The following is a 12,209-nucleotide window of genomic DNA, read 5'->3' as shown; positions in this document are numbered from 1 at the left end:
CCTGGCTTTAGACCCGACCCGATACCCAGAGGGCGGAGGGGCAAAGCTAGCTGACCCCGGAGAGGAGGCCCCTTCCTCCTGCTGGCACTTTCCAGCTGGAACCTGCAGGGTCTGGGGGCCTCCTGCTTCTTTTCCGGCCCAGGCAGGAAAGAGGGGAAAAGCATCCCGGAATGTGGCCTCAATGGCAGACCAAGGCCATGTTTACCCCAGAGCCAGCAGGCCTCTGCTCCCTCCGTGCCCGCACACTGGTGGCTTTGGCCTTGGCACTGGCAGTTCCGTGACCTTGGCCAGCTCTGAGCTCAGTTCTTTCTTCCTTCAGCATCTCGCTGAGTCCGGGCTCCCTGGGGGGGAATCTCGGGGGACACTCAGAGGCCCTCAGACCAGGGTGGGGCAGGACACAGACCACACCAGGGGTCCTGCCCGTGGCGGGTTCTGCCGGGGGCCATGGGGTCAGAGGGAGGATGAGGGGTGGCCACTCTGGACCCCGGTGACTGCGTCCTCACCCTCCCCAGCCCTGCCCGGATGTCTACTGGTTCCCCATCTTCACGGAGACGGCCTGCGACGAGCTGGTGGAGGAGATGGAGCATTACGGCCAGTGGTCTATGGGCGACAACAAGGTGGGAGCCCCAGGCGTCTGGACTGGGCTGGTGGGTGGCCGCCCCTCCCCCCGGCCCGCCCTCCGGGTGCTCTGCTTGGGGCTCCTCGGGTGGGGGGCTGGCATTGAGAGGTAGAGGGACTGCGGGGTGGGGTGGAATGCTGGTCTCTAAGCTGCCTTCACCTTAAGGTGCTAGGTTTCCAGTTCCTCTTCTTTTTTTTTTCTTCTTTTTAATATATTTTTATTGATTTTGTACAGAGAGAAAGGGAGAGAGATAGAGAGTTAGAAACATCGATGAGAGTCATCGATCAGCTGCCTCTTGCACACCCCCTACTGGGGATATGCCCAACCAAGGTACATGCCCTTGACCGGAATCGAACCCGGGACCTTTCAGTCCCCAAGCCGATGCTCTATCCATTGAGCCAAACCGGTTTCGGCTCCAGTTCCTCTTCTTCCAGCCATTGGGCTTCCTTCCCCGACTGGATGTGGAAAGGGGGAGGAGCGAGCAGGTGTGGGGGAGGAGCAATTAGGAGGCAACATCACCCTACCATGACCATGACCATGACCATGACCACTGACCACCGGGCACCCTACCATGACCATGACCATGACCATGACCATGACCACTGACCACCGGGCACCCTACCATGACCATGACCATGACCACTGACCACCGGGCACCCTACTATGACCATGACCATGACCACTGACCATCGGGCCCTCCTCTGCAGAGCCCAGGACCCATGGTTAAAGGCACATGTGCCTCAGAGAGTGGCTAACCTCAGCCTGGCAGCTGATTCACCGCTGGTCCGGGAGCTTAGCTCCAGAACCAGTAACCGGCACAGCCTGTGCGCTCTGGGTCTGGCTGGTCCTCACGTTCCAGTGCCCGGGCTTCCTGGGACGCTTGTGCCCGAGCTAACCTGTGCCCTCTGCCTGGGTTTTCTCTGCTGCGTAGCCAGGGACCACCACGCTTCACGGCTTAAAACATCCACTTATTCCCTCCAGGTTCTGTGGGTTGGGGTCTGGGTGTGGCCTAGCTGGTGCTCTGCTCAGGGTCTCCCAGGGCCCCCGCCAGGGAGTCAGCCAGGGCCGGTGCTCAGCTGAGGCTCAGGGTCCTATTCCAAGCTCGTTGGCAGAATGCGTTTCCTTGCAGCTGCAGAGCTCAAGGTGACTGTCCTCTTCCGGGCCAGCAGGGAGATTCTCCCTCCAAGAGCCTCCTTTATTTGTTTATTTTTAAAAAATATATTTTTATTGATTTCAGAGAGGAAGGGAGAAGGGGAGAGAGAGATAGAAACATCAATGATGAGAGAGAATCATTGATTGCCTGCCTCCTGCATGCCCCCCACTGCGGACTGAGCCTGCAACCCAGGCATGTGCCCTGACTGGGATTGGAACTGTGACCTCCTGGTTCATAGGTCGATGCTCAGCCACTGAGCCACACCAGCCAGCCTCCAAGATCCTCCTTTAAAGACTCACCCAGTGCCCTAGTCGGTTTCACTCAGTGGATAGAGTGTCAGCCTGCAGACTGAAAGGTCCCAGGTTTGATTCTGATCAAGGGCACATACCCAGGTTGCAGGCTCAATCCCCAGTAGGGGGTGTGCAGGAGGCAGCCGATCAATGATTCTCTCTCATTGATGTTTCTCTCTCTCTCCCTCTCCTATCCTCTCTGAAGTCAATAAAAAATTAAAAAAAAAAAAGACTCACCAGCATCATCTCCCTTTTGATTCAACCAAAGACTGTCGACTAGTTCCCTTAATTACTCCTGCAAAACCCATTCACCTTTGCCCTTATCCCATCAGGTTCAAGGTCGAGCGGAGGGGGTTGGGCAGGTGGCGGGAATCAGGCTGTCTGAGAGGTCTGCTCACCTCCCTCTGGGTCTCTCCAGGACAACCGCATCCAGGGCGGCTACGAGAACGTGCCGACCATCGACATCCACATGAACCAGATCAGCTTCGAGCGGGAGTGGCACAAGTTCCTGGTGGAGTACATCGCGCCCGTGACGGAGAAGCTGTACCCTGGCTACTACACGAGGGTGGGCAGGCGGGGTGCCCGGGACCGGGCAGGGGGGGAGGGGCCGGAGCGGGCGGAGGCCTGGATATTTGGCCTCTAGGCAGGAGGAAAGCCTCCTCTGTCAGGTGCTGGGGCCAGGGAAGGCGGGGTCCCTCTGCCTCTGTCCTCTGGCATCATCCGACCACCTGAGTCCTCCCTCGGTGTCCTTGACCCCTGCCCCCATGGCTGCCAGGCCAGCTCACCAGACAAGCCCCCGGTCAGGGGCCAGCCTGCCCTTCCTCCCTCCGGTCCCCTTTAGCCCTCCCTCGAGTGTCTGTGGATGCCTCTCTGGCTTCTGTACTTGTCACTTCCTCGTTCACAGGGTTTTCTCCAAACAGCTGCTCTGGGTGTGCCTGGGCCCTGCCCTCAAGGGACCACCCGGCTAGATAGTTGGGAGGGTGTGAGGATTAGATTCATGCATTCCCCCTTCCTTCCCTTCTCTTCCCTCTCTCCCTCCCTCCCTTCCCTCCTCTCCTGCCTCTCCCTCTCTTCTCTCCTTCCTTCCCTGCCTCCTGTCCTTCCCTTCCTTCCCACATTTAAAAAAAATATATTTTATTGATTTTTTTACAGACAGGAAGGGAGAGAAATAGAGAGTTAGAAACATCAATGAGAGAGAAACATCGATCAGCTGCCTCTTGCACACCCCCGCTGGGGATGTGCCCGCAACCAAGGTGCATGCCCTTGACAGGATTCGAACCTGGGATCTCCCCAGTCCGCCGGCTGACGCTCTATCCACTAAGCCAAACCGGTTTCGGCTCCCACATTTTAAAAAAATATATATTTTATTTTATTTTTTAAATATATTTTATTGATTTTTTACAGAGAGGAAGAGAGAGAGATAGAGAGTTAGAAACATCTATAAGAGAGAATCATTGATCAGCTGCCTCCTGCACACCCCCTACTGGGGATGTGCCCGCAACCAAGGTACATGCCCTTGACCGGATTCGAACCTGGGACCTTCCAGTCAGCAGGCCGACACTCTATCCACTGAGCCACACCGGTTTCGGCTCCCACATTTTTATGGAGAGCCCTTTCTGTGCCAGGCACGGCACCAGGCCCTGGAGAACACGGCGTTAGATTAACTGCCCTCCGGAGCTGACAGTCTAGCAGAGGATGGGGCCTTCTGGACAGCTGCCCTCCTGGCCTGCGCAGCCTCTCATGCTGGCTCTGTCTCTCCCCGCACAGGCCCAGTTTGACCTGGCCTTCGTCGTCCGCTACAAGCCGGACGAGCAGCCCTCGCTGATGCCACACCACGACGCCTCCACCTTCACCATCAACATCGCCCTGAACAGGGTGGGGGTGGATTACGAGGTGAGCAGGGGCGGGCCGCTCTGGCCCAGGGAGCAGGCAGGAGGGGGGGCTGGCTGGGGAGCAGCGTGCAGGGTCTTTGAAGCGGTGGGGCCCGGGGTAGCGCAGCACCAGGGAACTGGGAGCCAGAGAGAAAGGGCGCTAGGCCCATGGGGAAGGCTCAGAGCACAGTTTGGCAGGAGGGAGAGGGCTGTAGATCCCAGGGCCCAGGAGGCTGGAGCCAATCAGGTGACCTCACCTGGGTACTGCCTCCCCCCCCCCGCCCCCCCCCCCCCGCCCCCTTGCTCGGTCGGGGGCCTCAGGCTATCTCTTGGGAAAACTTAAAGTGCCCTCCCCACAGCTGTGAGGATGACCTGAGCTCATCTAGGGAAGGCGTACGGGGACCCACAGTCAGGACCCATGGAGCGGTAGCTAGTCTTAACCAGTTCAGGGCCCACATCATCCTCGGGAGAGGGCTGCTTTGGGGGTGACAAACCCCAGGCTTGTGGCTGGAGGGGAATCTGGGGAAACCAGGGCGACATGAGGGTGAGGAGGAGCAGTTCTGGGCCTTCGGACCCCAGGGGAGGCCTGTGGGGGTGAGCAGCTATAGAGCCATTCATCCATTCACTCCCTCCCTCCATCAGCGACCGTTTTTAAGGAGTTTTTTGCGACTCAGCTCCCCTAAAAACACCTGTTTTTCTGAGAGTCGACAATGTGCCAGGGGCTCTCACAGGGGACGGTGTTGCCCCCTCCCCAAAGGACATGTATGAAGACATGCTCGGTGCTCCTGGCATCTAGTGGGTAAAGCCCCCACCGGAAAGAATGATCTGGCCCGTCATGGTGATGCTGTGTAACCGTATGAATGTACTTGATTCCGTTGAACTGTTCACTTAAAATGGTTACCGTAGTCAAGTTTGTGTTACATTATTTTACCACAAGTTTAAAAAAAGGAATTCTCTGGCTCAAAATGTCCATAGTGCTGAGGCTGAGAGACCTGCCCTAAGCTCTTACTTGTATCATCTTATTGAATGGTCACAACTCTGAGCAATTCAATGCCTGTTTTACAGAAGGGGAAAATGAGGCGCAGGCTGGTCACAGTTAATAAAGGGCGTGGCTGATATTTGCCCAGGGCTGCCTGACTTAAAATATATATATATATATATATATATATATATATATATATATATATATATATATAGTTTATTTCAGAGAGGGAGAGAGAGAGAGAGAGAGAGAAAGAGAGAGAGAGAGAGCCAAAACCGGTTTGGCTCAGTGGATAGAGTGTCGGCCTGTGGACTGAAAGGTCCCAGGTTTGATTCCGGTCAAGGGCATGTACTTTGGTTGCGGGCACATCCCCAGTAGGTGGTGTGCAGGAGGCAGCTCATCGATGTTTCTTACTCTCTATCCCTCTCTCTTCCTCTATGTAAAAAGTCAATAAAATATATTTTTTTAAAAAGAAAAAGAAAAGAAAGAGAGAAAGAGAGAGAGAAATCAATGTTGAGAATCATTGACTGGCTGCCTCCTGCACGCTCCCCACTGGGGATTAGGCCCGAAACCCTGGGTATGTGTCCTTGACCGAAGTCAAACCCAGGACCCTTTGGTCCACAGGCTGATGCTTTATCCATTGAGCCAAACCGGCCAGGGCTGCCTGACTCTTGATCACTCGGTCTTTGCTGAGTGAGCTCCTTAGGCAGCACATGGCTGTCACCCCACAGGCATCCCAGGCAGGCTGTGCTGAGGGCTGCTCGGCTGTGGTGGCTCAGATGGAAGAAGAGGGGAACACGGGGGGGGGAGGGGGGGGGACACACACCAGCTTCCTGTTGGGGAACTGACACTTCCTGTTGGGAAACTGACATGTGACGTCTCCTAGGGCGGTGGCTGTCGGTTCCTGCGCTACAACTGCTCCATCCGAGCCCCGCGGAAGGGCTGGGCCCTCATGCACCCCGGGAGACTCACGCACTACCATGAGGGGCTCCCCACCACCAAGGGCACCCGCTACATCGCCGTCTCCTTCGTCGATCCCTAACCGGCCAGGCCCAGCCGCCTCCGACGTTTTCCTCTCCGCCCACAGCCATTGCCCGGGGCCCCGGGGAACCCCGTCCGGCCTCCCGGTCCTCGGCCTCCCGTTGCCCTTGGAGCTGCCATGGGGAGACTGGGCCGCAGGCTGGAGGCCAGGCCGCCTCCCGGGCTGGGACTTTCCTGGTGCTCTGCTCCCAGCCCCGGGAGGCTGTGTGCTCACTCTCACTGCGTGGAGCAGCTCATCCTTTCCCACTGTCTTCCTCAAAAACCCAGCCCTTCCTCCGTCCTTCCATGAGTGACACTTGAGCAGAAGGGGTTTCCCCAGCTGCCCCTGGGGCTCTCGGGGCCTGGAGCCACACCCCTGAGCTTCTCCCAGCTGATCGGCAGCCTTGGGATCTTCTGCCTCCAGCTTCAGGGCCCACACCGAGACCTGGATCAGACTCAAGTCCCCACCGGACTGCAGGAGCCCCTTCTCCCTGGCTCCTGTCACAGATGCTGTCCCTGCGGAAGGCGACTCGGCAGGCCTCCTGGAAGGCGGGAAAGGCATGGATGCCGCAGCGCCATCCCTACCTGATTCCTTTTTGGGGGGAAGGGGGAGTGACATGTCCACACACTGTACTGCGTCACCCTGTCCTGCCTGTCCCCGTGCCTCTGGAGAGAGGGACAGACAGCAGCAGGAGAGTTTCTATTAAAAGTCATTCAAACCACCGAGGGGGAGCTGCCTGCGTGGGTGAGTGCCCGTGTCGGGGGAGTGTCTGCAGGGAGGGGTTTTAAGAGCCCGTGATTGGCAAGAAAAGATCTCTCAGGACAGTGGTTGGCAACCACTGGCTCACAAGCCACCTGCGGCTCTTTGGCCGCTTGAGTTTTTCGCAAAGGCCAGCTTAGGAGTACCCTAATCCTATATACCCTGTTTCCCCGAAAATAAGACCGTGTCTTATATTAATTTTTGCTCCCAAAGATGCGCTAGGTCTTATTTTCAGGGGATGTCTTATTTTTCCATGAAGAAGAATACGGTACACATTTATTGTTAAATGAAAATAAAGGAAATGTGTTACCTGTATACGGTACGGTAGTACGGTAGTTGTCAACACAAACCAGACAAAACTGTGAATCCTACAGTATCAAGAATTTACTCATTTATTCAATGACAATCATGTCATCATCTTCTGGAACATCATCATAACAATCCAATTCCTGAATTTCCTGGTGAACTTCTTGTGACTCCATTTCTTTCAGAATCAGTGGACCAAATCTCTCATGTTTAGCCTGGGGGGCCTTATTTTCGGGGGGATGCCTTATATTTCACTCAGAAGGAAACCTGTAAGTAGGTCTTATTTTCGGAGGCTGTCTTATTTTCGGGGAAACATGGTAATAAAAAGCTAATATAATATGCAAATCTACCAAACTGCAGAACAATTCCTATGATGCACACTGACTGCTTGAGGGCAGACACTCGGCACAGGAGCTGCCCCCTGGTGGTCAGTGCGCTCCCACGGGGGGAATGCCGCTCAGCACGAAGCCGGGCTCACAGCTGCAAGGGCAGCGGTGGTAGGAGTCTGTTCCACCTCCGTGGCAGCGCCAAGGATGTCGACGGACGGCTTAGGCCCACTCCCAGCACAGGCCTAAGCTGTCAGCTGATTCCCCAAGGGCTCTCGGGCTGTGAGAGGGGCGCAGGCCAGGCTGAGGGACCCCCGAGTGCACGAATTTCATGCACCCAGCCTCTAGTTAATAACAATGTACCTACCTGTATAGTTTTAAGTTTTAAAAATTTGGCTCTCAAATTTCAGTCGTACTGTTGATATTTGGCTCTGTTGACTAATGAGTTTGCCCACCACTGTCTCAGGAGACTCAGAGCCCGTGTTTCCCAAACAAGCACGTGACCTTGGCATCGGGTGTATATTCCGCAAACCCTTATGTGTGAGCCAGGCACCGGAGGCCTGGGGCAGGCTTCTTCACCCGTCAGGATCTGCAGCACGTGTCACCTCCTCCCTGAAGCCTTCGATGACTGCCCTTCCTGCAAACACGAGCATCCGAGAACTCCCAAACGCCTGTCAGCCCGCCCTGCCCCGGAGACTCTTCCCGTGGCACTAACAACTCGGGGCGTTTATTCATAACAAAAGTGAGCATCCATCCATTCAGGCTGGACATTGTGTCTGCCGGGCACTCGGCACACAGCCCTCTGGGTGGAGCTATTATCCCTTTTTATAGACGAGGAAATGTCAGCTCATAGAGGCCAAGCAATTGGCCAAAGGTCACACAGGTAAGTGGTAGGGACAGGGATTTATTTATTTATTTTTTTTAAATATATTTTATTGATTTTTTTACAGAGAGAAAGGGTGAGAGATAGAGAGCTAGAAACATCAATGAGAGAGAAACATGGACCAGCTGCCTCCTGCACACCTCCCACCGGGGATGTGCCGGCAACCAATGTACATACCCTTGACCGGAATCGAACCTAGGACCCTTCACTCAGAGTGGGGCAGGTACGGCTGAGAAGGGGGTCAGACGGTCAAAGCCCATTTATTTCCCCAGGCGAAGGAGAGATGGACTTTATGTAGGAAGAGTTGGACTTTACTATTTCATTGGGGTCATTTGGCCCAGGGCAAATTCAAACAGCACAAATCTTTTTCTTAAAATATATTTTATTATTATTATTATTATTTTACAGAGAGGAAGAGAGAGGGATAGAGTTAGAAACATTAATGAGAGAGAAACATCAATCAGCTGCCACCTGAGCACCCCCTACTGGAGATGTGCCCTAAATCAAGGTACATGCCCTTGACCAGAATTGAACCTGGGACCCTCCACTGAGCCAAACGGGTTAGGGCAAACAGCACCAATCTAAATCGCTTTCTTTTTCTTTTCTTTTTTTTTTTTTTTTAATATATTTTATTGATTTTTATCAGAGAGAAAGGGAGAGAGATAGAGAGCTAGAAACGTCGATGAGAAAGAAACATCGACCAGCTGCCTCTTGCACACCCCCTGCCGGGGATGTGCCCGCAACCAATGTACATGCCCTTGACCGGAATCGAACCTGGGACCCTTCAGTCCGCAGACCGACGCTCTACCACTGAGCCAAACCGGCTTCGGCCTAAATCGCTTTCTTATCTCTCACCCCTGACTGCCCAGTTCTCCCCAGAAGCACCCATGCCCAACCGGGTTCTTGGGTGCCCTTTCTAGACGGATCTCACATACGTACGGTGCGTGCGTTAGGGGTATTTTTAGCTGCTATCTTTTTTCTGATTGCAAATGCAATTCCCATCCGCAGTGAACAAGTCCATCAACACAGAAATAGGAAACGTAGAGGGAGGGAGACGGACTAGAAGGCTGGGGACCGATTCTGAGGGTCCTGCAGTCCAGGCAGGTGACCAGGGCCTAGGCCAGAGCTCACGGGAGGGCATGGACATAATAATATTTACGAAGGAGGACCTCCAGGCAAGATGCCAAAGAAGGGAAAGGAAATAGAATTTGGTGAATCCCGTCCCCACCCTCGCAGAAGTGAGTGTCCTTAGGGCGGCCAGGAGCTGGGAGGAGGAAGCAGTCAGCGGCACTACAGGCAGTGCCGCCGGCCTGAGGTGCTGTGAATCACGTCCCGGAGGCCTGGCCACACCCCAGACACTGTCTGGTTAGCAGCTCCATAGTCCAGAGTCTGAGTCAAGGCCACTGGCTCACTGGGCAATAGGTTAGGTCAGCTTCCTCTGACCAACCTCAATAGGAACTGATAAGCGGTAGGTCCAGCGGGTACTGGTTGCCTCCGCGGCGTTTGTGGCGAGATTCTTCCATGGTTACTGACCAGCGATGTCCAGTAGAAAGAGAAAACTCTATTGTTTTCCTTTATGCTCCTTGCAAGACTCCACGTCTGAAACCTCTGATCACCCAATGGGTGGGCTTTTCGCCATACCTAAGAATTCTCCCGCTCTCAGCAGACACCAGAAGGGTTTCTTGGGGGGGAGGGGGGTCTCATATTCTTAAAGAACCAATATATACACATGCGAAGCAAAGTTGGTCATTTTCTCCCGTAAATCCGTCTCATGTTAATTTGATTAGTAGTCCATCCAGAAAAACTGAAAAGGGTAGGAGGAAAAACTATTTGTCCACAATGACCCGTTATAGTCAGAGATTTCCACAACCCCCTGGCTCGGGTTAGATGAATTTTCTAGAGTGGCTCAGAGAGCTCAGGACAGCAGTTTACTTACTAGGTTACGAGTTTATCATCAAGAGAACACAATCCCGGAATGGCCAAGTGGAACTGATGCATAGGCCACGATATGCGGGAGGGGGCAAGGAGTATCCATGCTCTCTCCAGGGTACCACCCTCCCAGCACCTGCAAGTGTTCCCCAACCCGGAAGCCCTCTGAACCCCGTAACTGAAGGATGTGTATGGAGGCCTCATTACTGAGGCGTGATTGGCTAAAATTAGGGGTGTCGAACTCAATCAGAGAAGGGGCCAAAACCTAAAATCCAGCCTAAATCGCAGGCCGAATGGTTTACTGAACAGTCATAAACTGACAATGTCATAAACTGACAGCGGAGTGCAGTGATGACAGCGCGGTGCGGGCCACATTGCAAGGCCTGGCGGGCTGGATTTGGCCCGCGGGCCTTGTGTTTGACACATGTGGGCTAAATGATTGACCCTTAGTGATCAAGCCAATGCGCGGCCCATCTCCCTCCGCTCCCAGGAGGTAGAATTGGTAGGGCTGAAAGTTCCAACCCTCTAATCACATCACTGGTTTCCCTGGCAACCAGTTCCCATCCTTAGAGGCTTTCCAAAAGTCATTCCTTAACATCAATCCAGACGTAGTTGGAAGGGGCTGTGACCAGTAACAAAAGACACACCACTTTCATTTTTAGCTCAATAGCCCGGGAGCTATTCCAGGAACTAAGGTCAAAAGTAAAAATTACAACAAAAGATGTCCCTATGGTTCTTAAACAGAACTATAAGGATTTCAGGAGCTGTGTGTCAGGAACGGTGGACAAAGACCAGCTATATAGATTTCTTCTTATAAACCACAGTATCACCAGGAGACGTTTAATGTAGTTTTAGATTTTTTTAGTAGCCATATTTTAAAGCTGTGTTTTTTTTCTATATATAATAAAGCTATTCTTTAATTTATTTTAAAATTATATTTCTTTATTGATTTCAAAGAGGAAGGGAGAGGGAGAGATAAAAACATCATTGATTGGTTGCCTCCTGGACGCCCCCCTACTGGGAACTGAGTCTGCAACCCAGGCATGTGCCCTTAACCAGAATCAAACCTAGGACCCTTCAGTCTACAGGCCAATGCTCTATCCATATTTTAAATAGTAAAAAGAAACAGATGAACTTAATAACTTTTGTAGTATATATTTCATTTAATTCAATTTATTAAAAATGTTATCACTTTGTCTACATGAGAAATATCCAAACCTGTAGAGAATTTTTCTTAAAAAAACCCAAAAACGTTATTGTTGAAAGTATGGTATATATCCCTTTTCCCCCCAAAAAAAAATCAGAGAATTTTTATATGAGTATTTGAGCCAAACTGATGACTTATGCCAGGGAGCCCGATCTCAAATGGTCCAGAGCGTAACAGTTTGGTAGCTTTTATGTGTTTGAAATTAAGGAGGAAATGTAAGAAAGGTTACGTGAAGATGGGGAGGAAGCACTTTGGGAATGGGGTTACAGAATAGTTAAGATCATGTGCTGTCTGGAGGAATCTGAAAGGGGGCATTTCAAACGTGTGTTAACCTAGAAGGACAGAAACAATGGACAGGGCTTCCCTAAGGCAAAGATAAGCCTTTTAATAAAGAAGCTGTATGCCTGGGATGTGACTACCCACCAACACCTACCAGTTAGGAATTTATGCTCAGATGACCGGTTGAGGTTATTTTCCATTACCCTCCCCCACCCCCTTTTTTAAGTTCACTACTTGAAAACACAGTTAATGCAAAGATATCAGTGAGGTCATTTACATACTTTTTTGGTCCTTAGTCTTACAGTACATCTCAATTTACACAAGGAGCTCCGAGGACACATATGACTGGTGGCTGCCATACCGGGGAGCCCAGATTTGGGGCTTTCCCTTCTGTGACTGTGGCCATCCTGAGACCTGTTCACTGCTGTATCCTAGTGCCTGGCACATAATGAGGCCCAGTGATCCGCGCCTGTGAGCTGGGGCGATCTCGCGGAGACTCCTGGAACTGTGGCGAAGGTTAAATGGAATGAGGTATGTTAAGAACCAGCTCAGGGACTGTGGTTACTGTTCTTACTTCTCAAAGT

The 12,209-nt window shown here is 52.6% G+C and overlaps 2 protein-coding genes across 2 annotated transcripts in view; one reads left to right on the top strand and one right to left on the bottom strand.

Moving 5' to 3' along the window:
• The window catches only part of PLOD1 (procollagen-lysine,2-oxoglutarate 5-dioxygenase 1), a 29,823-nt gene extending 23,162 nt beyond the window's left edge, over positions 1-6,661 (top strand). The window contains exons 16-19 of the mRNA XM_084875328.1: positions 513-617; positions 2,481-2,627; positions 3,830-3,955; positions 5,802-6,661. Of these exons, the coding sequence (XP_084731454.1) occupies positions 513-617; positions 2,481-2,627; positions 3,830-3,955; positions 5,802-5,957 (534 nt within the window). The 3' untranslated portion in view covers positions 5,958-6,661. The remainder of the gene's footprint in view (positions 1-512; positions 618-2,480; positions 2,628-3,829; positions 3,956-5,801) is intronic.
• Positions 1-12,209, bottom strand: part of KIAA2013 — a 175,877-nt gene that overhangs the window by 162,402 nt on the left and 1,266 nt on the right. The gene's annotated exons all lie outside the window — the stretch shown is intronic.

Source organism: Pipistrellus hanaki (genome assembly GCF_964339955.1).
Source record: "Pipistrellus hanaki genome assembly, chromosome: 2".
Lineage (NCBI taxonomy): Eukaryota > Metazoa > Chordata > Mammalia > Chiroptera > Vespertilionidae > Pipistrellus > Pipistrellus hanaki.
The sequence above is the reverse complement of the archived record's forward strand: the minus strand, read 5'-3'. Positions and strand labels throughout refer to the sequence as shown.